We start from the raw sequence: 27,510 nt of genomic DNA, 5'->3' as shown, positions 1-27,510 counted from the left end.
ATTTCGACCCTCTAATCTAAATTTTCTCCTTTGAACAATTATTTTCCTGCTGATTTCTTTTCAAGTAATTACGGTCAGGGGAATTCCCTTTTCCATCAGTAAAATTATATACCAAAGGGGCATAGATTTTTCACTGATAGTTGAAGAATAAACTCTCAAATATATATATGGGGCACGGCTAAATTGTTGCCGGCAGCATTTCAGCGGAGGTGCTGCCGGGGCAATATCGTAATTTGTGATGTTCAAACAACAAATTCAATCCGTTAGATGTTTAATCTATATTATAATCTACTTGGAGACCAAATTTTACATTTTTTGGAATTTTTTTACTATTTATTAAGCTGGTTTGAAAACTGCTGATTTTAATGCTGCAGAAATTTACTGAAATCAGCGGTTTTCAAACTAGCTTAATAAATAGTAAAAAAATTCCAAAAAATGTAAAATTTGGTCTCCAAGTAGATTATAATATAGATTAAACATCTAACGGTTTGGATTTGTTGTTTGGACATCAGAAAATAAAAAAAATGGGCAGCAGCACCTCCGGCTAAAATGTTGCCGACAGCAAATTAGCCGGACCCTATATATATATATATTCTATTTTCAACTATTGGCAAAAACTTTTCTACCTTACAAGAATCAATGACTATTATTCATAATGTAAATTAATATATTTGAAGTACAATTGAGACATACTTTAGAATTATTCTTTTTAAGTTGTCTATTTTAATATCATTATTTGTAAATATTGGACTCATGTTATTTATTTATTTATTTATTATTTTGCATGGTATTGGATGATAAAGTTGTAAGCTTGGACAATAAGTATCAAAACCAAAAACTTTGTTTTCTTCTATTGTTTTTTTTCCTTTGTCAAATAGTAGGTAAGCAAGGTTGTCCCACAATTACTTTTTTTTTTTTAAACATCAATTTATTAATTTATTATATATGAATGAACACTCACATAAGCCATAGCTATCTAAACATAAATAATTAGATATCTCTTTGACCTAAGAATATTGGAGAAAAAGGTTTTATTAAGAAGAAAACCATGATTCTGTAATTGAGAAAATCACACAAAAAAAATATTATTTGTATTGTTTATGGTCGTTTGGAATCTGTGCAGATCTCCAACTTATAAACAGAACCTAATTATCAATAATAATTTGCTCAAAGTCATTATCATTCTTGAACCTCTTTTATTCATACATAAGATTGAGATTACTTAAATAATTTACTCATGCACCACATTATTTATTTGAAACACTGAAATTTGTTTAGTAAGTTAATTTTTGTCCATATTCTTTATTTATTTATTTTTAGTAAAGGTTGGAGATCAACCTATTCAACTATTTAATATCCATAAAAAAATTGTTTTTTTTTAGATTTCGAACATGCGATCTCTCACACAGAGAGCATTGTTTTTGTCACTAGACCACAGACTGGTTCTCATGAATTGAAAGTTTAATTTATAAATATACACTAAGGCATTTTTTAACCACATTTATTATGTTCAAGGTTCTAAATAGCGATTATAGCGCTATAGCTTTTAAAATTCGAAAAAACTATAGCGCAACCAAGCTAGCTATTTAGAATCATTATAAAAAAAAAATTGTTAATAACGTTATAATTTTTTAGGTCCGAAAAAGCTATAATGCAACTATTGCATATTTATATCTAGCTATTTAGAATCCTGATTATGTTTGATAATGAGAAGGGGGGAGAATTAATTAGCAGCAGTTATCATAGGTACGTACTGTTTTGTAAATCTATCAAATATTTTTATAAAAATGAAGGGACAACAAATTGCCTACAAATAACAGGTCTATGTACAGTGGTCGAGTATATCTCACACAATAACACAACCAATAAAATATATTTGAGACGTTCTCTTTAAAATTAACAAACAAAACACAAATTGGAAATACTATATTTGATACGTAAAATTCAAAAGTGAAACTTAACAAAAATACGCTCATCTTTTATTCTTTTTCCCTTCTCGCGAAATTTGTATATTTTTCCAACCTATATTGCTTCTTTTCTTTCTAACAGCTATATATATACCTTGTGTATCCATTATATATGGATCTTATATGTATTATAAATTTATAATATATGAGTATAATAATCAATAATATTTCTTCTTCAAATTCCATCTCAAAATCTAATAGTTTTTGTCATTTTCCTCCAAATACAATAGGCTGGGGATTTTCTCTGTAGTCTTAAATATTTTCTATGATGCATATAAGCCCCTGAAAATTTAAAATAAACATTCCAGTATACATTTAAAAAACCTTGATAACATCTAACTTTTTGTGACATGATTGGAATAAGAGCATTTGCCTTGGAAATTCATTTTTATTTCTAAATGTACTATAATACTTCCTATTCTATTTTTTAGGATGTAGCGTAATTTCTAATTGTGGTTATTTTTTTTTAAAAAAATCGCTTTGTAAATGTTTCTATTGGCTTTTGTTCTCACCACTCTCTTCCGTTAGTAATAGGTAATGGCTCACGTGGCCGTCAAAGGCAATTAAAAGTCAATTGCACAAGAATAGAGATTTAAAAATTAAAATTAAAGTAATTTCTGTTTGGTGTTGATGCTGTAAAATCTATCTACCAATTCGGCAACTCCTCCTTAAAATTCCTTAGATTTTTTTAGACTACTTAGAAGCTTAATCCGTCCGAACAACCTCTCCTTAGTAAGGATTAAATTTTACTTTTTTTATTCAAATTCTTTAGCTTAAGCCTCTCTTGCTTCAATTCTTAAGGCATCATTTCTCTTGAATTAAGTCTCCTTAGCACCTTTTTCATAATCTTATTCTACTGAATGAGTACTCTTTTAACTCCACTTAAAATTTAATTCCTCCAATGGTGCCCGAATACCACTTAAAAATTTGTGGTGTTGTCGTAAAAGTTCCTACACATACAATATTCAAGCTTAGGCTAGGAATGCGTATCAAAAGTTCAGCTTTAAGGAATCAAGGATGTCATGGCACAGGTCATTTTAATTTTGTCTTATTCTTTAATTGCATCCTGTTTGCAAATCAGACGACATTGTACAACGGGTTTATGGGGATTCCCTTACAAGCGGTACCTATTAATTGTTTCACATTTTTGAATAATTAAATGATACAATTTGCTTTTATTTAACCAAGAAATGGAGCCAAGTTCATTCTTTTATTAATGTGGATTACGACTGGTATTAATTACTCTTCTCAGTCAAGACCAAGTCTCCCTGGATCTAAAGATAATTTAACGGCTGTGATTAATCTACAAATTTGCAAGAAAATGATGAAGAAACATACATTAAGAAGATAGAGAATGTCCAGAACATTACAAAAAAAAAGGTGACCAATATCTCATCATATCTTATACTTTATATCTTCATTTTCAAAATTCAAACTGTCGATCCAAACCACTCAACATGATATTCATATTAAAATATGCTTGGAGATAAAATTTTATAATTTTTAGATATTTTGTACTATTTTTTAGGATAGATACAAAATCATTGTTCCTAGACTATTAAAAAACAGTGATTTTCTACCCATTTGGAAAAAAAAAAGTAAAAAGTTTTCAAAAATTATAAAATTTCATCTCCAAATATATTTTAGTATAGATATCATGTTGAACGGTTCAGATCGATAATTCGAATTTTAAAAATAAAGATATAAATTATCAAGTATAATGAGGTATGAAAAGTACGAGGTATTGGAACCCTCCTTATAGTACAGATGTGCGTTTTATTGTATATTAATATTAATTAGAAATGAAAGCAGTTCAAAATTTTGAATAAAGACAAATTTTGAATTGAATTTTCCTCCTTTACTTATTAGCATGATACAATTGTCAGTTTCTACCACTTATCAGCATTGCTGAGAAAGCAATCAGTGTACATTAATTTTAATGTACCTAAGTTGTAATAACATAAAACAAGCAAATCACTCTAAGAGTCACAATACTGCTACCTAATATCCACATAATCCTTAATTATTCATATCATCTTCATTTATCTAGAAGGAGATCCCAAGTTACTAGCGGGTTTTTTCTTGTCCCGTTCGAGGAATCCACGTAGCACCACCATCTTTTTATGCATTTCTGAATTCAAATCAATCTCTTTACTTCCCTTCTTCATTTGATCCATCTTCTCTGTCTCCGACTTGAATCTTGAAACTATGTAAAAGTAAATGCACATGCAGAATACGGCAAAACCCCGACCGAACAGTAGCAGCAAGATAATTGCAACAGAAATTATAGGTACAATTTTAGACATGTCGGTTTTTCCTTTTCCTGTTTGTTCTCTGTCTGTATCCTCCTTTTCTCTTGGAGAAAATTCTGGCATGGAATGACGACTTAACTCAGGTGAGTTTTGGTTACTGGTAGAGAGCTGTGTTTGGATCTGAACTGGGTTGAGGGTCCTGCATAGAGGAGCCGATTTGGAAATGAAATTACTCCTTGAGGCAATGTGCTGTACTGGTAATTCTGCAGTGTCACTCATGGTGTTCTCTGCTGAGATTGATTTTTGTGGCTTTTGCTTTTTATTTTGGTCAGGGCATTCTGCAGGTTTGATCTGGCCTTTGCAGTTATTCTCCTGTTAAAAAAAAAAATGTAAATTTGGGTTATTCAAGGGATAAAATGTAAAATATTCTTGCTCATTTGAAAAATGATTCAAAAATAATTTTCTTGACAAACTTGAAAGAAATAGAAACTAAATAGAAAATTTTTCTTATTTAAAACCTGCCTTGATCTTACATAACTTTGAATTAATTTACAAAAACTAAGTAGATAAGATAGCCATGTACAAAATTAATGATATTATACCCTACACAATTAATATTGCTCTACTACATTTTTTTATGTACCACCTACAGGATTTCAACGACACAAAAATAAATTTCTGTTTATACAGTAACAAACTGAAAACCATAGTTATACTGGTAAGCCAACAAAGGGCATATATTTTATTTCACAAATTAGATAACAGAGAATTAAGACTCCTGATAATAATTATATTTCACAAATTAGATACAGAGAATTAAGACTCAATTATTGCGTGATTATGTATGGAAAATAAATGAATTAAGTAAATTCCCGCTGTCATGTATATAAATTAAAATACTGTTACCACTTACCAGAAAACACATTGCTATGCAAAACAAAAAAAAAAAGAACCAGAAACACCCTTTCCTCCCTCCAAAAACTCCAAATAATTACCTCGAAAAATTAGATTGGACCAGATCTATCTTGTATTTGTGTTTTGTCAATTAAACAATATAAGAACATTGATGATACATTAATTCACAATAAAGGCAATACAAAACAGTAAAGAAAAACAAACAACTAACCTTTTTTCTATCAGAATTGCGCCTTTTCATCTCACAGTCCATTGCATTTCCTGCAATCTCGATTGGTACTGTTTTCTTCTTCCTTGCAAATCTTGACCAAGCCCTCTTCCGTACCGGTTTCCTTTCGAATTCCTTATTAGCAACATCCAATTGATCATACACAGTTGAATCACCAAAGCATGAAAAAACACCTCCCCAACATAACTTCGTCTTCTTCTTCTTCCCATTATCCTTTTCAAGCACAGTCATATTTTCGTTGTCACCCCTTTTGGAGATTAATATGGATGGAAAGAGACGGAGACAAAGAAGGTCGTTTTTATAACAGTTAACGATGGAATAAATAAAAGAAGAAGAAAAAGTCGTCGGAAGAAGTTCAATTGGCAACATGCATGAAAGCAAAAGAAAAATCAAAAGAAAAGAAAATAGAGAGATTGGAGAAGTCAAAGAAGTACCTTCGGTGAAATTTCTCACGTGAGTATGTAATGGAGAGGTGCTAGTGAGCGTGATTGCAACACACTGGCGGTTAAAGCGACGTGGTAGTTATTTCGATATTATTTCCTTTTTTAGTTCATTTATTGTGAAATGTGAAGCGAGAGGATGGCGCGAGTTCTCTCCAATTATACGGATTCGATCCAGGCAGATCACAGCCGTTAAAACTTGGGATCAGATGGATCTGTGCTAATCGAGAGATCAGAAAGAATACAATCGTACGGTTAGAGATTGATGATCTAAATTTGGCACGACAGAATTGGAGAAGACCCGACGCCGTAGTTAATAAAACAGTCGCGTCTTCTGAGAGCGCGCATCCCCTGAGATATCTCTTATTTTGCGTGACCTACGTGTCCGGTGCCTATTCGGGGATAGGGCAGGGGCCAGTATTGTTTTAGCTTTGAGATTCGTGCGGAACGTTTTTGAACAGTTGAGATTTTCCAAGAAGTCACGCAAAATATGAGATATCTCAGAGAATGCGAATTCGTCTTGTGAAAGATAGCGATTTTTAAGGAGCTGAGATTCTCTGCTCTCTATTCAATGTAAAAAATAATGTAACAAGTCACTGAAACCACTGCCATGGTGGAAGTAATGTAACAGGTGTGGACAGTGGCGTAGCCGGGATTTTCATTAGAGGTAGGCAAAATAAATTATTATTATATTAATTATTATTATTTTATTTTATTTAAATTATTAAATTATAAAATATTATTAAATAATTTTTATTGGAAGCGAAATCGGTAATTAACCATGAATTAAAACCGAGAAAATCGGTAGAAATCGACCGAATTAGATCGAAAACTCGATTTTTTTTAAAGTTTACTTTGAAGCATAGTTCACAATACTCTTCTATTAAAATTTAGCTCATTTTGAATAGTTAAACATAATAAAAATAATTTAATGCATTACATTAAATTTCAGTATATTACTTTATAAAACATTTTAGTCTATTCCTTTCACAAAAAAATAACAAATTTATTGTAGTCCCACTATCATACCATTCTTATTAATTTTCTTCTTGTCGGAATATTTCAAAATAGATAGATGAAAAACTACCAAAATTGTAACGACTCGGCCAATTTCACTGATTGAGAACTTTGACTCAATCAGGAATAAACAAAACTCAAATCCAAACTAACTATATACAAATTTGATACCGTATTTCAAAATCTAGGGATAGGCGCCTACCCCCTGGATATAGGTGGCTCCGCCACTGCCGTGTGGATAGATATGAAGACTTGTTACAAGTCAATTTCCGAAATGGTGTCATCTCCTTCGTTCATTGGTCATTAGTCAGAGTTGAATCATGAATGGCGTATTTATGTTTACTGGCTTAGATAGTTAGTTGGATATCTCCGATAATTTTCTTCTCATTGCATCCATAATAATTGTGCAATTTATAGAACGGTCCTTTTATCAGTGGAAAGATCCGTTCTGGAATTTTTTTAGAAACCATAAATAAAAAATAAAAATTTATCAAATTAACTTGATTGTTTCAGTTTTTACAAAAATCATAAGAACTGAGATGTCATTTCGGTCTGATATTTTTTTTTCGGTCTGAGCCATTTTCACATATTTCAATAAAAAATAATGATAAAACTTAAGAAAACATCTCAAATCGAAATGGCACTTTGGTCCCGAAAAAACCAAAACAATCAAGTTGATTTGATAAAATCTATTTTTTTATTTATGGTTTCTGAAAAAAAATTCCAGGTGCTAGCTGCCCCCAGCGGCAAGAAAGATTTTATCATATTTTATTTAAATGGACTGGACTAAAAGTCCAGTAAAGATTGCATGATATTAACAAAAAAAATATTGATGACTTGCGACGCAAGCTAATATTTCTTGCTAGTCCAAACTGAGGAAAATTATTTAATAATCCAACATGCACGAGACTTATGTAGCAAGCAAGGTAATTGTAAATTACAAATATTTCATTGGATGATCTAATCTCATACTCTCGACTTAACCTTAATGAAAAATAAACTTTTCTTGACGTAATGCACTTGAATCTATTTTAATTTTGGACATCAATTACCAATTACATGGACAAATGGATTGCAATAATGTATTTTTTTTATAATAATATTCATTATTCAATGCGTCTAACAAATTGAAATTAGAATGAAATGCACATATCAAAATGATATAAAATTGATTGAAAGATAATTATTATAGGTGTTGTTGACTTCAAAGAAAAAGAATGTTTTTTGTAATTGTAAAACAATGACGGAATAAAAAAATATATCTGTAGTTTCAATTAAGAAAAACTTAAAAAAAAAAATTTAAGAAAATACCAAAATTTCAATAATTTTAAGAGTACTTTTAAAGGGAAATTTTTATTTATAGAAATTATTATTAAATAATAATGATAACAGAAAGGGCACCTTTATATTTTTTTATTATATAAATGGATCTGGAAAAAAAAATTTGGATCCAAAGTTTGAATCCGAAATTTTTTTTAGATCCTTATATGGCATCAGAAAATGAAGTACTCTTTATTTTATTTTTTATTTATGATTTAATAAAAAAATTCTATAAATAAAAAATTCTCACTTTTAAAAGTCCTGTACAGTAAATTAATTTATTGGGCTTCATTCGGCTTCGCCACTCCTTGACAGGTGCTACATCTTTACCTAAAGTCAAGCAATAATTGATGAAAGGACTAAAGTGAAAAAAGTGCTATAGTGAATCACAATGGCATTTGAGAACATAATTGAATTAAGTGCAAATTGAGCGGAAATATCTCAATTTAGATTATGATTCAATTAGACAACTAGCCCCTCTTTTTAAGTAAGCCGGTTTATTTGATGATATAAAGAACCCAAAAGCCATACACCTACAATTAATTGTTTAATCAGAAAGCTGGAAGCATTGCTTTTTTTTATCAATTTTAAATTAAGAACACTAAAATAATCTAAAAAAATGTAATATATGATGTCCAATTACACTTTGATATGAAAAAAATTATGTTTAATAGTTCGGATTAGTTGTTTGAATTTTAAAATAGAGATATAAATCCATATTACGCATTGATCTGTCATATGTATCAGTGTTGTAAAAAAGTCCGTTTATGCGGATTAATCGTTCGATTAGTCATTGGCGGTGATCAAAATCGTCATGGACTTTTCCGAATAATCGGTCGATTATTTCCGATTATGTCCGATTATTCTTAATTGTTCTCAAATAATTACTTGGCGATACTCTATTCGTCCGACAAACACATACAGTTATTTACAACAGTGAGATGTATGCTTGACTCCAATTAAATAATCTAAAAATATAAAGTAAAAGTAATGTGTTCCCTGATCTCTAGGCAACCAATGCTCCATTTCCCACTCGGCTCCATCCACTATGTCCATGATTACTCGTTAATCATTACAGGCTATTCTAAGCATTTCACTTTCGGATAATTTTAGAAGAATTCTGCTAATAGCTATTTTTACCGAGAAGGTTTCAATGCTTCATATCTTTCATGCATTATCATACCTCATATTTTATATTTTCGTTTTTAAAATCTAAATTGTTGATTTGAACCGTTCAATATAATATTCATACTAAAATATAGTTGAAGATAAAATTTTATAATTTTTTAAAAAAAAAAAATTACTATTTCTTAATATGGGTAGAAAATTATTATTTTTTGAACAGTCCAAAAACAGTAATTTTGTATCTATCTTAAAAAATAAAAATAAAAATTTCAAAAATTATAAAATTTCATCATCAAGCATATTTTAGTATAAATATTAAGTTGAACAGTTCAGATCAACAGTTTGGACTTTGAAAATTAAGATATAAAATATAAGGTATGATGAGATATGAAAAGTATGAAGTATTGGAACCCTTCTCATTTTTATCATGTAGCTAAATTTGTTAATTTAGAAATTTATATGACTTGATCTTCAACTTACTTCTCAAAAAAATATAAAAAATAAAGACATTTCCACCAGAAAATAAATATATGTTAATTAGAATCCAAGTCTGTGCTTTGCTGCGGACGTTGCTCTTTGTTGCTCACATCTGTGAGTAAAACTAAAAAAATTGAAAATTTTGAAAAAGATAAAAATTAATATCTTAATTCCTGGTTAAAATCATAATTTTTTTAAATAAATAATTAGATAAAAACTCATGGACATTAATTATTGTGAGTAGCAAGATGCATGTGTCTAATCATTTGTTTTCTTACCATGCTTCACTAATACTAATTGACTAATATTCTTTAAAATTATTTTAGGATTTACGAACAAAGGAATAAAGATAAGCCTGAAATTGTTCTCGAAATATAAGATCAAAATCACATTGCCAAGTATTTTCTTTCTTTCCTTATTTATCCTTTTAGTTCTTATTTTATTTTTGTTCTTTTAATTGTTTCTGATCATCAATCTATTTGTAAATTAAAATATTCATTGTATCTATTAAAAGATATGAATCAATAAAATCTGAATCTTGTAGAAGGAAACTACCAAGAGACAAACCAGTAGAAAAATCTTCTTTAATTCTTCTAATTGTATTAACTTATCTTTTACATCTATACCAAACGCTCTCATGTGACTTATATGACCATTTAATTATAATTTAAATTAGTTTATTTAACATTCATTATTTGATCAATATCTAATGGTCCTCACTACATATGACTCGTGTGACCTCGTGGTGTGATGTGTTGTGCCATGCCAAAGTTTTAAAATATGGTCACAGCACGTAAATGGTTATGGCCAGGAACACGCGAGATACAGCACGTAACTGACACAGGTGTTGGACTGTTTCGTACCGTAATCGTACTGTTACATAACGGAGTCGGCTATGCCGTACCATTTTTTTCCACTCTTTGTATGACAGGTTAAGTAATTGCAGTGGATAAAATATTGACAGAGATAATTTGTCTTTATGCAGCGCAACAATTATATTTTTTTTTTCTTCATTTTATCTCTATTGATTATGTGTTGCATTATGTCAAACTAACACTGACGATATCTTTATACATCCACTGAACTCTTATACGGAGAATAGTCACGGCCTGATGCCATGAGACTTTTTCACAAAATTCAAAATTTATCTGTATTAATTTTGCTATTAGTAAAGACATGATCTCTATCTCCCAATCAAAACGAAATGTTAAATAAATAAAATAGGTTGAAGTAATCAACACGCCATCTTCAATTCATTTGAATATATTGATAAAATTTTGTTTGAAAAAATGGAACTTCTATGTCTACTTCCATCTTGCCCACAAATTTGCACAATTATTATACAACATCAGTCACTCAAGAGAATGCTATAAAATAAGAAGAAGATTATGAATTAAAAAATAAATCTCTGTCTGGAAAATGAGGTAACCGTATAGATCATCAAGTTAGGTCAGGTGTGGCCATGGGCCGTGTAATTACAGCCCCTCAACCATAGTAACAATATACACAAATTATTCATGAATAATTCGCATTGAATTTGTTTTTTCTTTTTATGTTTCCGAATATAACTCCTAATAAAAGGCAAAATAACATATAATACGTTTTATTCGCGAATAAAATACAAGTAACGAATTATTCACAAAAAAAAGCCAAAAAAAATCCCTTTATTTTTTAGAATATTTTTTGGGGAGTTTTTTTTTTTTTATTTTTTTATTGTACCAAATTATATCCAAATTATAACTGAATTACAAATTTTTGACCCCGCTAAACCAAACCTGAATTATTCGTTTGTCACTATGCCCCCAACTGCCGGATTCTTATGGGCAAAGCCAGTAGTCCCTACTCTGGTCTACAAAAAAATTCAAAATATTTTTTTTTTCTGAAATTTTTTTTACCAAAATGTACTTGTATTTAAAATAATTACACAATTATACCCTATCTTGAAAATTTTGTGCCACTTTCTCCTATTTTAGTGAGAGACTAATAGAAATCAAATAACCTTTTTGAAATACACTGAGCCTCAGTTAGGTATATACTGTAAAACAAATTCAAATGATTTCAAGTATAGATTCTTAGCTCTTCCAGTAAGCATCCCATGAAGAAATAGAGAAAAATGAAATAGAGAGGCTAGTTAGGTGAGGTGAGAAATGCTGCACCGTGGCACTGAGTTCATACACTGTGGTACCGAGTTCATATTCAAGTAAGTTTTCATTACATAATTGACTCGGAAACAAGCAACTTTTTTCTTTTTGCAATTCTAATGTCTCCCAAAAGAAAAAGTCAAAATTTGAGTTAATGTTAATAAATAACATTATAAGGCTTCAACTGGACCGGCCAGACGGTAAAGGCTGGCCAGCGAGGAAATGTAAAACCAAGGACAGAGATCGATCAGGCGCAAATACCGGCACCTGGTGGCCGGCCCCACGAACAGTTACCAGTGTCAATCCTTCCTCATACTCCACAACCCATCCTGCCACTTGTTCCTTGTAATACCATGCTCTCCACCCGCCCCAGTCTCTAGCTTTCCCTCTCTTCTCTCTCGGTTTCAGTTTCATGGCATTGATGCTGTATCTAGTAGAGGTTACAGGCACACGACCATCTGTGTCCCCGCTACATTTTAAAAAATATTAATTTGTCAGAATTTAGCTGTGAATATGAAGCATTTGGACATTTGGTGTTCAATTTTCTAGGGGCAAGAATTGTTTTGGCCACTTGTTGGGCATCATGTCCAGTTATTTTTACAGTCTACCAAAATCTGTATTTTTTGGAAAAATTGTATGAATGTATAATTAAAAATTAAAGAATGTAATACTAAGAACCTCCTTTTTGTCATACCGAAAATGCAGGAGTTTACCTGTAGACCCAGATGCGTAAACCGGCATTCATGAGTTTCTTTAGTATTGGAAGTACACTCGGAGGGGAATCATTCCACTTGTGTATCACCTCACTGTACACAAAAAAAAAAATCTTTAGTTAAAATATTATTCTTCATAAGAATTCAGAAAACTTTTGTGAGAACAAATAATGCAACCATGTCTTCTTCTTTTTCTAAAAAAATTAATGCTAGCTAGTTGATGATATAGGTGCCTTCATGCTGATATTAATGTTTTGTGAGACAGCACTTCAGCAAAATTTGCATGTGGTAAATGATGACTTGTATTCAATTTCTAGCATGTTGATAGCAGACTAAGTTGCACAAAAAACAGAGTAAAATACAGAAGGGCACATTGCTGAACTTCATAACTCCACATAACACCAAGAGCATCTAACACAAATACATTTATGTCAAGGCAGATGGCCAGTGAAGAATAACCATCAGTGACAGGTGACAGAAATGGGTAACAGAAATTTACTGTATCAGAAAATTAAAGACTCATTTAATGCAAGAGAGGGACCTGCAGAGGGAATAAGGGTATGAGATGTGGGTCCCGTTTGCATGCAATGCTCGTTGCACATCAGGTCGGTTGAAGTAAATCGTAGCATATTCCTCTGTGCATGGGTCATATCCAGCAGGTTGACTCCGCATCTTCTGGTGCCAGAATCCCTGTTTCACAAAAAATATATACTTATTTATTGATTTTTGCTCAATTAAGTTAACTGTTTCTATGTAGTACAATCAATGTTTCAAAATTCTAATATTTCTAACAGGTACTTGGAGTATTTGAATGATCGGGTTTACAGGTTCTTACTTCTTAGGTAGCAGCAACACTGCACAAGTATAACTATTTGGAATATGGAGTTTTAACAACATTAATTACTGTCCAATATTTTACTCTTTTTATTGGTTTAATTAAACGGATAAAGTAGGGTTTAACCTACTTAGTACTTTCTAAAAAAATATATATATATCGTCTAATATCTTATCCTCTTTAACAACTGAGCAAAATTGTTTTAGCATGTTCCATTTTTAAAAAGAGAAAACAAACAAAGAAATCAAACCGTAAATATATGCATGAAGAAAATATGTTCAGTTTACATACATGCTGTGATAGCAACTGAGGAGCCCTGACAAGATGAGAAGAGCGATGGGACCCACGAGAAGAGAGAGAGGAGAGGCAGACGGGAGTATAGATGCTGTAGATGTCGATATCGTCGAAGGCTGAGAGAAATGCCTTGACAGCAGGGGAACATCCCTTGCTTGCCTTACCCCCTTCTTCTTGCTCCTTAAAGGAATCACATTCCTTTCGCACTGCCGAGTAAAGCTCATCAGAGATGATTGCGTGGCTCCATGCGTATTCAAGCATCCCCAGCTGGTCAGTCTGATCATTTAGTACTGCATTTCCTATCTACATAAATATGGATGTTTATGTAAAAAGGTGTTAATTTGTTGCACACTTATCCTTATATGAAAGGAAATTAGTAATATAAGAAACATATAAATAACTAGAAAGTTCTTTATGTATTTTTATGTAGGATGGTCTAAGCATGCATGCTTCTGTGTTGTTATACGAACACAATTGGTGACATGAGATGCCATGTTAGCAAGGACCAATTTTGTCTCACTAAAGAATTCATCTGCATCATTGGTACTAATAAAAGCAAAATTAGTTGGTTAAAGCAATAAATAGGTAAAGAATAAAAGGACACAAGGAATAATTAAAAGCGTACATTATCTCTGACACTCAACCATAATACCTCTGGAATCTTTTATCCAGTGCCTCCGTTAATTTATTTTTTTCCTTTTCCTTTCTGCGTTTTATCTCTCTACTTTCCATAATATGTAAAAAGCTTCAATTACCGTTAACAATGCAAGGTGCACCATGCATATGTCACAACAGGTTTCACATGATAGGTACTTAAAAGTAAATTAATAATTAGATTATGATAACATACCATGAAACCTTTGAAATTAATGTATGTCTCTTTGGTTGATCCCTTGTTTCTTTCATAGATAAGCTCTGAAAGCTGGGGCACATAGTGACCTATTATATTACATTTCAGAAAGTTGTTGTCAGTGCAAGTGCCTTCATACAATCATTAAAACATTTAATTATAATATATTTGTGGGCTATGGCGATCACATGATCTAGCAAAGAACATGTGGTCCTTCATTGAACAAAAAGAGAGAGAAAGAAAGGAATAAATAGAAACGAGATCTGGTCCACAAAAGAAATTATTCAAACCAAAGAAAAAGAGGAGAAAAGAAAAAGGAAGGCTTAAAAAGAAGGATGTAAGGGTCTGTACCAGCATAGCTTTCTCCTGTTATATAGAAGTCATGTGACTTGAACTGTGGGAATTTAGTAAACCAGTTTAGGAGAAAATTGTACGAATCATGCGCAGTTTGTTTGTCTCCGAGCTCGCTCAAATCATTTGTTTGGTTTGTATAAGAAAATCCCACTCCTACTGGAGCTTCCAGGAATAGCAGATTTGCCACTACAGTTGATCACAAAAATAATTAAGAGACTTTTAAGTATCAATCTTTCTTTGTGTGTGTGATTCTTGCGCACTTGATCCGCATGAATCTTAAAGTTATCAGTATGAATCGTGAAGTGTATCTGACGGCTCCGATCGGCCATCAGACCACCCCGATTCCTTCTTTATTTTTCTTAGTTTAAGTTTGTTTACACTTTACAGAATAATTAAGAATGTAAGAGAAAAAAAAAAAAAAAGCTTGCCTTTATTCCATGAGTAGGCGTTGTGTGAGAGATTGGGCCCACTACTCCGAACCAAAAATGGGCCCAACTCCTGAGCAGCCCCATAACCAATAGAAGAGCATCCTGGCCCTGAAAATATCATTAATTCCACCAAATTATGATTCCAATCTCAGCAAAACATGAACATGTAGGAAAATTTTAACAAAAATTCAACCATTTTTTTTAATTTTATCAAACTGCTGATATTACTGGCCCATCATTAGATCATAACACTCACAGTGCTGAATAATAAACATCCTCTCTCATAAATTAAGTTTTACATAGCAAATCACAATGGATGTTACTGTGTCTGTGGCATGGGCCCCAATCTGAATAATAAAAAGAACAAAATCTCGGTCGTCTGATTTTTAAATGAAGCCAATCCAACTATAACCTATAATTCAAAGACTCTTTAATATTAATGTGGATCTAGTACGCACGAATTTTAAAGCAGATCGGATGGTTAAGATGCATTAACTCAAAAAATTCTTTTTTGAGTTAATGCAGAGGATACGAATTCCAAATTCATTGCCTGGTTTCAGTAAACAAAGTGCGCCTTGTCATTTTTACTTAGTAGCCTACTAATAAACAAATAGTATACCCCAACATAGTGCAATGAGCCAATGATCCATAGGACAAAAGCATAAGACCTATGCAGGAATTAAAAATGTGCTTAGGTGCGCATTTCCAAATGATTAGATAAGAGATAAGCATTTTACGTCAACCTCATTGCCACAAATGACCCAAGGCCACGTGACAACTATAAAACAACAAAAAAGATGATCCAAGGCAGTGTGAACACGTACTGTGTCACGCTCTGCTGTCGGTAAGTTTTTAATATTTTGTAATTTTTCTTTTATAAATCCCTGAGTAGGATTTGGAGTCTATTAACTTGTCTGGAACAGAAACTGATTGGAATTCGTGCCCAAATCTTTTCCCTTCTATTATTTTCAATTTTAAATTTCTTATGTATGCTTTGCTGTTCTTAGATTCTACCTAGGTTATTTTAAAAATTCGCTAGGTATTTGGCTATGCCCCCTTAATTCAGGGGAGAATTTGGCATTACATACTTTTTTAATATGATGCTTTAATAGTATTATCCACTAATTATGAAAATAACTTTAAAATATATTGAACTGATTTTAAACAACAAATTAAATTATTAAAATAAATCTACTTTCCACTACCAGGTTCATAAAAAAAATTATATTTCACAATTAATATATTTGAATGCAAAATTTATAAATTTTCAAATTCATTTAATATATAACTGCTTTGACTATTAGTATCCTGAAATTACAAGTGTTTTTACACTAAAATCATAGTAACAATAATCCTACTCGCTCTATTGGAATATTAAATTAAGAGTGAGGCTATGGTATATTGCAATGTGCGAATCAGTCTGTATATTAAATTTGTAACTCTATTTTAAAGTCTAAATAATTAATCTGAACCGTTCAACATTGTTATTATATAAAAATATACTTGGAAATCAAATTTTATATTTTTGGAACTTTTTTACTATTATTTATGTAGGTAGAAAATACTACTCTCGAATGGTCTAGAATTTTTAGATCAAGTGATTTTCTAATTATCTAAAGAAATAATAAAAATATTTCAAAAAATATATAATTTGATTTCTAAATATATTTTCATATGATAATAATGTTGAAACGTTCGAACTGATTATTTAAATTTTAAAAACAGAGATATAAATTTAATGCACAGAGCAATTTGCGCATTGCAATGTAACATGACTTCACTCTTAAATTAATGCATGTCAAGCAAATTAGAAGTACAAATGCACGAGAATAATGACAAAAGAGTGATCATGTTACATAATACACGTAACAAAACCGTCGATTTCAGCTTACATCGTAACTTAAGGATGCATGTTTGAAATCACAAAAATTTTGAATCAGTACTATCATATATGTGTAATCAAAATTATATTGACTGATAGACTTGACTCCATGAAACACACGTGGTGGGGTTTTAACACTTTTGGAAGCAGAAGCTTCAAAATAGTGTTCCTGTCAGAACTCTCTGCTTTTTTTGTGACCTGCAACGTGGGATGTTACATCAATTTATTCAATTATATTTGTTTTCAAGTACACCAAGGACCTTCATATGTAATTTTGTAAAAAGATTTCACAAGAGGGTGAAGAATGTACAATGCGTATAAAATCGTAGTATCATATATACTGTTTGATAATTAATCTGGAAGATGCGCATTAAATATTCGCCAACAATGTATAGATTTTTTTTATATAAAACAATTATTACCAATGTATACTGTATAGATGTTTTTTCTTTGTTGAAATTCCTTTCCAAGTATATTCAAAAGTCAAAAGTCAGTAGCTTGGTTGTCTTGAACAGTGTGAGAAGCAAAAATAAAATAAATAAATAAATAAAAAGTTTGAAAAAGGAAAGAATTGTACAATTTAAAATTTGTATTTCAAAAATATATGTACTTGATAACTATGCATGACTCAAATGGCAAGTAACAACTCACTTAGTTTTAGCATAAAACAAAATTTGTTCCCTGTAGCTTCTGATCTTTTTGAAGCAATAATGGGGCATAATGACCTTCTCTCTCTCTCTCAGTGGTCCAAACAGATCCAGATTTTACCACATTTCTAAACTACATCAATTTCTCCTAATCATTGACAGATTTTAACTAGAAATTAACAATATGTAATTAATTATTCACTGACCTCCATTGAGCCAGAGCACCAGGGGCTTCTTCTCCGGTTCTCTCTCCGCCTCAAAGAACCAATAGAATAGCGCTCTCTGACTTGTGGGACCCACACTCACGTACCCGGCGTAATGCTTGAAACTGACATCTGGTTGCCCGGGCAGCCCTTTCACAAGATCCGCCACGGATCCTTCATGGACCCTCACCATGGCCAGGAGCACCATACACCAGAGCAATGGCGCCATTTCTGATCGCCTCCTGCTCTCTCTCTCTATCTCTCTCTCTGTCTCTGTGAACTTGTAGTTAGTATGAGTTGCCCTGTTTTATAAAAGAGGGGATGGGAACAGTCGAACAGAAAGAACGGATGCGAAAAGGGTTCCGGATACCCTACAGTAACTCAAAGTTCTAGTTTGGATCCGGACCAATCCGGTCCGAGGAAGAATTCATAGGATTACTTTAATATTCGTGCAGATTCTGATCGAACGGTTCTGACTTAAATTCAAAGTTTGAGTTACTTTAGGGATCCGAGTCTGGAAGAAGGGGGAGGGGTAATTATTTGAGAGGAGTGGCGGTTAAAGCTGGTTGCCTGGTTGGGTTTTTGATGGCGCGTGCGGGAGGAATGATCACGTGCTTGGTAAAAATGCCTTTTGACTGCGGGGAGTTTATCCCTGGTGAAGGCAAACTGCGCAACCTTTTGCCGGGATGCAAAAGGAACGAATCCAAATCTGTTATATTATTCGTAGTAATTATAAAAAGATATGTACAGAAACAGAGAGAATATCTTATTTTTAACTAATATAGTAAGATGATCAGCACCAATCATGTTAATATAGTAAGATAATCAGTTATTATAAAAAAGATATGTACAGAAACAGAGAGAATATCTTATTTTTAACTAACTAGGGTTTCAAATACCTTAATATTTTGTCTTTATCATGTTTTTATTTTTTAATAATAGAAATTTATATATCGAAATAAAATTATTTAATGTGATCTATATTATTTTCTCTATATATTTATAAAAAAATTATTATTTTATTATTTTGATTTTATATAAATTAAGAAGTCGAAAAATCAACATCCATAATGTATTCATATTTGTGTATTTTTGCAAGCTCTTGATATTAATAAAAACAAAATCAAAATATCGTGATCTTTTATATATATATAAAGAAAATAAATAAATATATATATATATATATATATAATATAATAATTTTATTTTGACATTTAAGTTTTAAATTTTAAGTTATTTTTGCTCTAAAAAATAAAGGCATGATAAAGAAAAAAAAAATTTATTTGAACCTTTCTAATCAGAATTAGGAGCGGCTTAATAGACATCAATGTCAAATCAGAATCGTCCGATCTATATTAAGATTCACACAAGTAATTTTTAGATCTGAACAGATGAATTGAGTACGAGTTTTGATTGCGGTATTTGAAAGTCCAATTGGCAGTCTTGATGCGGCTCTTCGCACTCTTGCACTGTTGTACACGTATCCGCTCGTGTCGGACACCGAATCCAAGAGTCAAAATAATATAAATTTATTGGATTAGCCATTAGCCATTAGCCATTAGCCACCTGCCGGCTGCCGTATCTCATACGTATCACATACGAATCATCGCTGAATTGCACTGAATACATCTCATACGTATCACAGTATCGGATGTGGATACGAAACCTTTGAAGATGTATCAGTGCAATTCCGTACGTATATTTACTCTTAGGTATTGCGGTATTGCAGAGGATTACCCTCACTTTACGGTTTGAGATTCGAATCACTATAAGGGCAATATTTTTGACTCTGAGATTCGTGCCAAGTAAAAAAGAACGGTCCAGATCTAATAATTGTAAAAGATTCCCTTATCAGGTATCGGAGAGGATGTGAATTCTTCTTTGGAGCCGCGTCATTGCAATATAGCAAAAGGTGTGTTGGTGATCATTGATCAACAATTGAATAATTCGGAAATAATTTAGGAATGATTGGGAATTATTTAGATTAGAGATCTTAGTTCCACGAATGAGCAAAAATAAATAAATAAAATATATATTATGGGAAAATTTTGGAAAAAGTTTAGGAATAATTTGTATTATTCAGAAAAAATCGTAAAATTCGTGTATTATTCGCGAATAATTTAGTCAAAGTTCGGTCAATCTAATAATTTAGCGTTCGGTTCGTTATCACCGAAAGAAAACAAATTTCGCGAATCTTGTGACTATGTCAGTGATGAGGATATCCACCTTTTAGGTTTAGTTCACTCATAAAGCTCATTGTTTCCGAATCCTGATGTGTTACTATTGATAAGAAATGAGATTAAAGGCATTTGGTGCTTCGGTTAATATAATATATCTATCTTCATGGATTTTTGTTGACATAATATTATATATTTTTTATTTTATTTTAAAGAACTGTCATTCAAATTTTGTGGATGTTAATCATGCTAATATCAGTGTGATGACATATTGTAATGTGTTTTATGAGAATCGAACAATCGATTTATTACTATCTTTTTAGTTGTTGAATTCTAGCAAGGGAAGTTTATTAGCGTAATGTGCCACTGGTTATAAACTAATTGAAAGAGTTATTTTAACTGTCAAGGCACTGTTTATTTGTTTTGATTTTGGCTTGAATACTTTGTGGTACCTTTTTAACTTCTACTGGTATCAGTCTACAAAAAAAAAAAAAAAATCCAACCCCCCCCTCTCCGCTGCTCTTTCCCCCAAGCCCTTTTAATATTAAATTTATAATAGCAAATAAATTGAGCGAAAAAAATACATAATTTTTATGTGAGAGATTATAAGATCGAAATGTTACAACAGAAGTTTTAAATATTTATTTGAAGTGACATTTCACATTTCCCAAGTTGCTTGTATCACATGTTAAACATTGGCGTGATCATTTTTTTCATGTGAACATTATAAATGTTAGATGAATATTTTTTTTTTGTTACGATAACAAAGATATTAAATAGTTGAATAACTTCTAACTTTTACTCAAAAAAATAGCAAAGCAATTGAACTGTGCTAGTAGAATATGTAAATATGTTATTAAAAGCATTTTAATTATCTACATTTTATAATTATTAAGAGTATTTTTAATAGTAAAATATTTTATTAAAAGGAATTGAACTGTGCTAGCTAGGAACCGGGAGTGTTACCCAGTGTTTTAACAATCAGTTCTTATGCGGTATTCAAAAAGTCACCTAGCTAGGAACCGGGAGTGTACCCAGTGTTTTAATAATCAGTTCTTATGCGGTATTCAAAAAGTCACCTAGCTAGGAACCGGGAGTGTACCCAGTGTTTTAATAATCAGTTCTTATGCAGTATTCAAAAAGTCACCGCATATCGCATATACAGTATGCGGCCGCATATACGAATTTTTATTCGAGATTTATATATGCGGATTTTAAAATAAAAATTAGTATTAATTTGTATACAAACAAAGTATTTATAATTGACTGTACATGTTAAACAGGTGACGAAATGTTAAAATATCGATCCTCATCTTATACTAAATGAAATACTGAAATATTTATATATTGATCTCAATTCGGCCGAATATGCGGCCGAATATTCAAAACCGTATATTGGACCGAATACTCATTTTCTATTCGTATTCCAACCGAATACGAATATTCGGCCTAATAGACCGATTTTTAAAACACTGAGTGTACCAATGACAATGAACATCGACATAGCCATTTGATTGCATTAATATTCGTGCTGACAATATATATTGAAGTGAATCTAAATAGCAAGTACAAATTTTGATGCAGATCAAACGGCTGAAACGCCTCTTTTCTCGTGAGAACTAACCCTAATATGATAAAATTGTTTTTAGGCTTGACTGCAGTACAATTGTTTTCCCTGGCTGGGAAGTTGGGCCCTATGTACCATTCAAATTAATATATAATTATGGCCCGTTAAAAAGCCCAATGAATAATGGGTCAGAATTGAGCGCAGGCTGCGCAGCCCACTTTTACTACGATCTCTCTTCCACTGAGTAGATCAAGCACTCGCCATTTTCGCCACCAAAGTAAAACCCTCGTTCATCCAAGGGGCAAGGGGAGCTAAGATTGCGCCACCATGGCTTTCCTCGTCCGGAAATTCCAGCAGGTATTTTTTGTTCTCTTTGTGTCTTGATTTTTGATTAAGCATTTGATCCGTTCTCAGATTATTGAATTATTTTTTTCAACTTATTGTTAATTGTAAGATAATTGATCGTGTGTGCATATTTCCATTAATTTATATCTAGTAAAAGTATATTTAACAGCTCTTTTTTTAAGCTTTGCTAATGAAATTCTAGATCAACAAGAAAAATATTTTAAAGCTGCATTTTTTGTTGAATTGTAATAGGCTTTCAAAGCAGTTGCAAAAAGTCCAATGCTTGGTAGAGATCCAAGAAGTCTTCAATTTGAGACTGATATCAATCGCCTATTTCTTTATACTAGGTTTGTTCCGCTTTACAATTGGATAAATTCCATTTCAGCATGGTTTTTACATCTTTTCTAAGCATGGAGCTTTAGAACAAGAGACATTTAGATTACATTATGCTGGTAATTGGTGGTGCATTGCAGTAATACTTGATCATTATCAGTAAGCTAGGTACACACAAAAAAAAAAAAATGTTTGTTACATTTATCCTCCATTTCATTTATAGAATTTTGGCCAAATATATTCAACATGCTTGTTATTTTGTATTCAGCTATAATAGGTTGGGAGAAAATGCAGAAGAGAAAGATGCAGAGGAATTAATAGACATGGCAACCAGAGCTTCTGTTTCAGATCAACGGAAACAGGTACATGAAAACGTGCATTTTCAAATCAAAAACATTTGCGAGGCAATGGATGAAGCGCTGCTTCCTGATGTGGGTCCCAATCAACCTGTTCCTGCTACAGGTATCCCAACACGTCCCCAGGGTAGTGGCCTCAGTTTTGTAGTTGGAAAAGGAACTGCATCTACTAATATTCCTGGTAAATAATTTGGTTTTCTTTTCTGTTTTTGAATTTTTTTAGTAGTAAACGGTTTGCGAGTATGGTCTCTATTTCAAAAAAAATTTAGATGCCAACTTAAATATATGCATTTTCCAAGTGACTAGAGTAATATTTCATTAATTGAAATGAAACACTTCAATTATCAGGGGAAAATATATGTCTTGTCATATTTTAGATGTCCTCAATTCGCCCCTACTACTGATGTGCATGTTTGTACTTGGCAAAATTAATCTGCACATAATTCCAAAAACTGATGTTATCATTATGAGTTTGTACAAATCTATATGTGATCCATAAATAATTTTAGCCCCATCTTTTATTTTCTTTTGGGACTTGACTCAACCTTGATTTTAATGGTTGGGATTTACGTTCAAATAGTGTTAGTTGTAAATTTAACAAAATTATTTTGTGTGAATCAAAATGTTGCAAATGTTGGGTATATTAACTGCAAAATAATTCTTGCACATTTGTGCTACAGTGCAGCTATTCCTGCTACTCGACCTTTGAACCGCTATGAATTGTCCCAAGCTCTAAAAGACCGAATTGGGTACACGCTTGATATTAAACCATCCCAAATTTCTCACAAGGATGCTGGTCACGGCTTATTTGTGTCGGGTCAGGCCCAAATTGGTTCTGTTCTTGCCTTCTATCCTGGTGTGATTTATTCCCCAGCTTATTATCGCTACATCCCTGGGTACCCTAGAATCGATGCCTCCAATTCCTACCTGATAACCCGATATGATGGCAATCTCATCAATGCACAGCCCTGGGGCATTGGTGGGTTTACCAGGGAGTATTGGGATGGTACAGATTGCGTCGATATCCGTGCAAGCAATGTATCTGAATCACCCCAAAGTGGTTCTGATCGTGTGTGGAGATTGTTGAATAATCCTTTGGATAGTACTAACAAAAAGTTTGGAGACCTGATTGAAAGAAGAAATCCTCTGGCATTTGCACATTTTGCAAATCATCCTCCAAAAGATACTGTGCCAAATGCAATGGTGTGTGCTTATGATTTTCCCTTGAGCGAGAAGGACATGAGGGTTCACATACCAAATGTCGTATTTGGGGGCAGTGAGACGGCAAATATGAAGAGATTTGGTTCATTTTGGTTCAAGTCATGGAGTGGGTCCCGTAAAACTGAGGAAAGTGAGAGTGCAGTTCTTAGAGCTCTAGTGTTGGTTGCAACTAGGATTGTATGTGATGAGGAGATTTATTTAAACTACAGGTTGAGTAATGCTAAGAGGTGGCCTGAATGGTATGTACCAGTGGATTCAGACGAGGATAAAAGGAGATGGGGTTAGTTTTACTTTGTTTTTCTGACAGTTTTCATTTTTGAAGGTCTGTTATTTCTTTATTTTATTTTTATTTTTTAACTTCCATCACATTTAAATTGAATTTGGGATGAGAAACCAGTAAGGAATGACCTGACCATGTTTACTTTGATGCTTCTATGTCAAAAGCATAGTTGTAATAAGGTTACTATTACCCTTAAACAATTTTTGCAAATTAAACCATATTTCTTGATTACAAGTTAGGCCTTAACTAGTGCCCGTTGCAGTTAATTGGATATATTTATTTCCATAAATTTAGTTGTGCCTTTTTCTCATGGAACATTAAATTATTATTTTTTGTAGAATAATTCTAGTTTACAATTTGGATTATTTGATTATTTTCTCATAAAAGAAACTTATCACGTGTATGGAGTCATTATCTGATCTTGATTGTTTTGACCAAAGAACATTCTTTTGTATTATTTGATTGTTTTATTCTTTTTTTAAAGAAGCACAAAAAACATTCAGCTGCTCATTGTGACATACAAAATAAGTAGAGGAAATGATGCAATCAAGCAACCTAATTTTGTGGATATAATAAAATGTGATTTGGAATTGCTGTGAATTGTGATAAGGTCGGTGACTGGATAACTATTTTTATTGGATTTGAGATCGGATGCTTAGAAGGAGAGCTTCATCAGAGGTTTTATAAATCTCTGATGAGATGCATGCGGAATTTTTTATTTTTAGAAATTATATAAAAAGAATATAGGGAATTAGATGGATTGCCCCATTTCGTTCTCATAGAAGAAACCATTTTTTTTCTGTTCCTTCTATGGGTTTCAAGTATGGATGCAATTCATCTAATATCTTATATTATTTTTATTTTATATAATTTCTATCAATAAAAATTATCAGATGCGTGTGTATCATAATAGGGGAAGGTTCAAATGCCTTCATTTTTAAGAATTTTAATAATTTAAAATTTAAAACTTAAAAAGTCAAAATAAAACCGTTAAATATGATCTACATCATTTGAACCCTCATCATAATATCATGGTACTCAATTATTCTGGAGATGGAAATAACAAGAAGTTGAAATCGTCATAAAGAAGATGGCATATACATTAAACAAGAAAATATTTATCGTCAAGGCATTAATAAATAGAAGAAACAATGCAGATAATATACAAAAGAAGGAAAATTTGAGTAAAAAAAAAATGAATTTAATCTTGGGTTTGAGATCAGAGGCAGATCTAAAAGCTTTATATTTTATAATTGTTATAAGTACTTAAACTTTTAGACCTCTTATAAAATAAAAGAGGAGGGATCCACTTACAACATCTTACAATAATTTGATTTTGTGATTTTCAAAATTTAAACAGTTGATTCAAACCGTTCAACATGATATCTATATTAAAATGTGCTTGGAGATTAACTTTTTACATTTTTTTTGATTTTTTTTTACTATTTTTTTGGAGATTAACTTCTTCCTATATACGACTCTGTAAGAGGAGTAGTAATTCCACTACTAACTACACTGGCACCTCCCTCTCGTATCCATATATTAAACAAATCCAGGTACCTTAAAGTGATACTACTGGAAGAAGTGTTATATGAGGACTTTGAGATCAAATAGAGAATCTTTCAGTGGTCCAAAATTGTCCAAAAACAACAATTTTATAAAATATTTAATAAAAAATAAAAAATTCAAATAAATATAAAATTTGATCTTAAAGCACATTTTAATATAGAGATCATGTTTAACGGTTTGGATCGACTATTTGAATGAGATGAACCGACAACAAAATAACCTTCCTCACTAGTCTTATCTCAGTTATTTGTACCAGTATTTCTAGTGGCTGTTGTTTGTCCTACTTTCCGGACATTTTTGTATGTACGCTGTAATAAATCCAATTTAAGTGCAATTGAAACTTTTGTAACCATTAATCAATTGTTATTTACATAACAAATTTTAAAATAAAAGGCATGATTGCTTAGACTGTGCTCCAGAACGCAGAAGGAAATTCCTTATTAAAAGGAAGAGAAGGAAAGGAACGGACGACGGAGGTAGCCAACCCTCCGCACATTGTTTTTACACCCTAAATCGAGGGGTACAGATTTGGCCAAAACAATGCACGACAGTCTCCTCTCTTCCTCTCCGCACAATACCGTGTATCCTCCGCTACCTCTTCAATTCTCTCCTTCTGGAGCAAGGGAGGACCATCGGTCAGATACAGTCTGACAATCTCTTTCCCTCTGCACAGTGTTTTCCTCCTCCCTTCTCTCCGCGTACCTTCAATTCAATTGGACCACGCCCTTACAGTATAGAAAGGGATTAATAAGCTAACTGACAAGCAGTTTCTTGGATTTGCTCTATTTCATACTTAAGTTTTGAGTTTAAAATTAATCTAAGAAAAGACAGGGACATATTCAATTCATTTTAGAAAGGACCCTTTCCTTCTTCTTTTTTCTTTCTGTTTTTTTTTTATTGGATTGAGATTTAGACAAAAAAAAAATATTTTAATTCAACCCATGTAATCAAAGGATTGAAAATAGTTTATCACATTATATATTTGGAGTTTTTTTTTATTTGAAAGTTTGGTAGCAACATATATATTTGGAGGTTCAACTACCAATGATGGAACCAAGATAATTGACAATTAATTTCCATTTATAAGATTCATAAAGATTTAGACATTTAGTATAACAATTCATTTGTTGGACCTCATGTATCCAGGTCACTTTTTTTTTTTTGAAAAAAGGAGAATTTCATGTATATCCCTCAAAAATCCTGAAATTACATGGAGAATTTCATATATACCACTCAAAAACTATGAAATTACATATTTATCATCCAAATTTCTATAATTACATATTTACACTAGTTCAAATTTTGAGGAGGGATCCATTTACACTATTTTTTTGTGATACCGGATTACACCTTACATTTTCGAAGTCCAAACAGTTGATCCAAACCGTTCAATATGATGGATATATTAAAATGTGCTTGCAGATCAAATTTTACATTTTTTTTGAATTTATTTACTATTTATTAAGATGGATACAAAAATTCAAGGTTTAAAAACAACAATTTTGTAAAATACTTAATAAACAGTAAAATATTTCAAAAAATGTAAAATTTGATCTATAAGCACGTTTTAATA

General features: G+C 31.9%; 3 protein-coding genes across 4 annotated transcripts; 1 reads left to right on the top strand and 2 right to left on the bottom strand.

Annotated features, from left to right (window-relative positions):
* Positions 1-3,823: 3,823 nt before the first annotated feature.
* On the bottom strand, positions 3,824-5,869 carry LOC144561613 (uncharacterized). Of its 2 annotated transcripts, XM_078310627.1 has the most exons (3): positions 5,798-5,869; positions 5,346-5,610; positions 3,824-4,591 (listed from the first exon to the last, which is right to left on the bottom strand). In XM_078310627.1, exons 2-3 carry the CDS (start codon positions 5,592-5,594, stop codon positions 4,010-4,012), a joined length of 831 nt encoding a protein of 276 aa, XP_078166753.1. In that variant the 5' UTR covers positions 5,595-5,610; positions 5,798-5,869; the 3' UTR covers positions 3,824-4,009. The 2 variants fall into 2 exon arrangements, with proteins under 2 accessions (XP_078166753.1, XP_078166752.1); XM_078310626.1 differs by lacking the exon at positions 5,798-5,869 and having other exon boundaries at positions 5,346-5,713.
* A 6,065-nt stretch (positions 5,870-11,934) lies between these two features.
* On the bottom strand, positions 11,935-18,443 carry LOC144561499 (serine carboxypeptidase-like 35). The gene is made up of 8 exons (XM_078310463.1): positions 18,093-18,443; positions 15,358-15,465; positions 14,927-15,115; positions 14,576-14,664; positions 13,723-14,028; positions 13,138-13,286; positions 12,597-12,689; positions 11,935-12,352 (listed from the first exon to the last, which is right to left on the bottom strand). The coding sequence occupies exons 1-8, from the start codon at positions 18,316-18,318 to the stop codon at positions 12,064-12,066; spliced, it is 1,449 nt and encodes a 482-aa protein (XP_078166589.1). The 5' UTR covers positions 18,319-18,443; the 3' UTR covers positions 11,935-12,063.
* Positions 18,444-22,065: 3,622 nt separating this feature from the next.
* On the top strand, positions 22,066-24,413 carry LOC144562291 (C5orf35). Its single transcript, XM_078311490.1, has 4 exons — positions 22,066-22,190; positions 22,431-22,525; positions 22,780-23,048; positions 23,553-24,413. Exons 1-4 carry the CDS (start codon positions 22,161-22,163, stop codon positions 24,371-24,373), a joined length of 1,215 nt encoding a protein of 404 aa, XP_078167616.1. The 5' UTR covers positions 22,066-22,160; the 3' UTR covers positions 24,374-24,413.
* The last annotated feature ends 3,097 nt before the right edge of the window (positions 24,414-27,510 follow it).

Source organism: Carex rostrata, chromosome 11 (genome assembly GCF_964058835.1).
Source record: "Carex rostrata chromosome 11, lpCarRost1.2, whole genome shotgun sequence".
Taxonomy (NCBI): domain Eukaryota; kingdom Viridiplantae; phylum Streptophyta; class Magnoliopsida; order Poales; family Cyperaceae; genus Carex; species Carex rostrata.
Note: the sequence above shows the minus strand (reverse complement) of the source record. Positions and strands in the feature narration are given on the sequence as shown.

Bases quoted from the DNA above. Each gene is read 5' to 3' on its own strand.
- LOC144561613 (XM_078310627.1), bottom strand. From the start codon at position 5,594: ATGACTGTGCTTGAAAAGGATAATGGGAAGAAGAAGAAGACGAAGTTA. The intron at 4,592-5,345 runs GTTAGTTGTTTG...TTTTTTTAACAG, and splicing joins GCAATTCTGATAGAAAAAAG to GAGAATAACTGCAAAGGCCA.
- LOC144561499 (XM_078310463.1), bottom strand. From the start codon at position 18,318: ATGGCGCCATTGCTCTGGTGTATGGTGCTCCTGGCCATGGTGAGGGTC. The intron at 14,665-14,926 runs GTACAGACCCTT...GTAATATAATAG, and splicing joins AACAGGAGAAAGCTATGCTG to GTCACTATGTGCCCCAGCTT. The intron at 12,353-12,596 runs GTAAACTCCTGC...TTTAAAATGTAG, and splicing joins TTACGCATCTGGGTCTACAG to CGGGGACACAGATGGTCGTG.
- LOC144562291 (XM_078311490.1), top strand. From the start codon at position 22,161: ATGGCTTTCCTCGTCCGGAAATTCCAGCAG. The intron at 22,191-22,430 runs GTATTTTTTGTT...GAATTGTAATAG, and splicing joins TCGTCCGGAAATTCCAGCAG to GCTTTCAAAGCAGTTGCAAA. The intron at 22,526-22,779 runs GTTTGTTCCGCT...TTTTGTATTCAG, and splicing joins CGCCTATTTCTTTATACTAG to CTATAATAGGTTGGGAGAAA.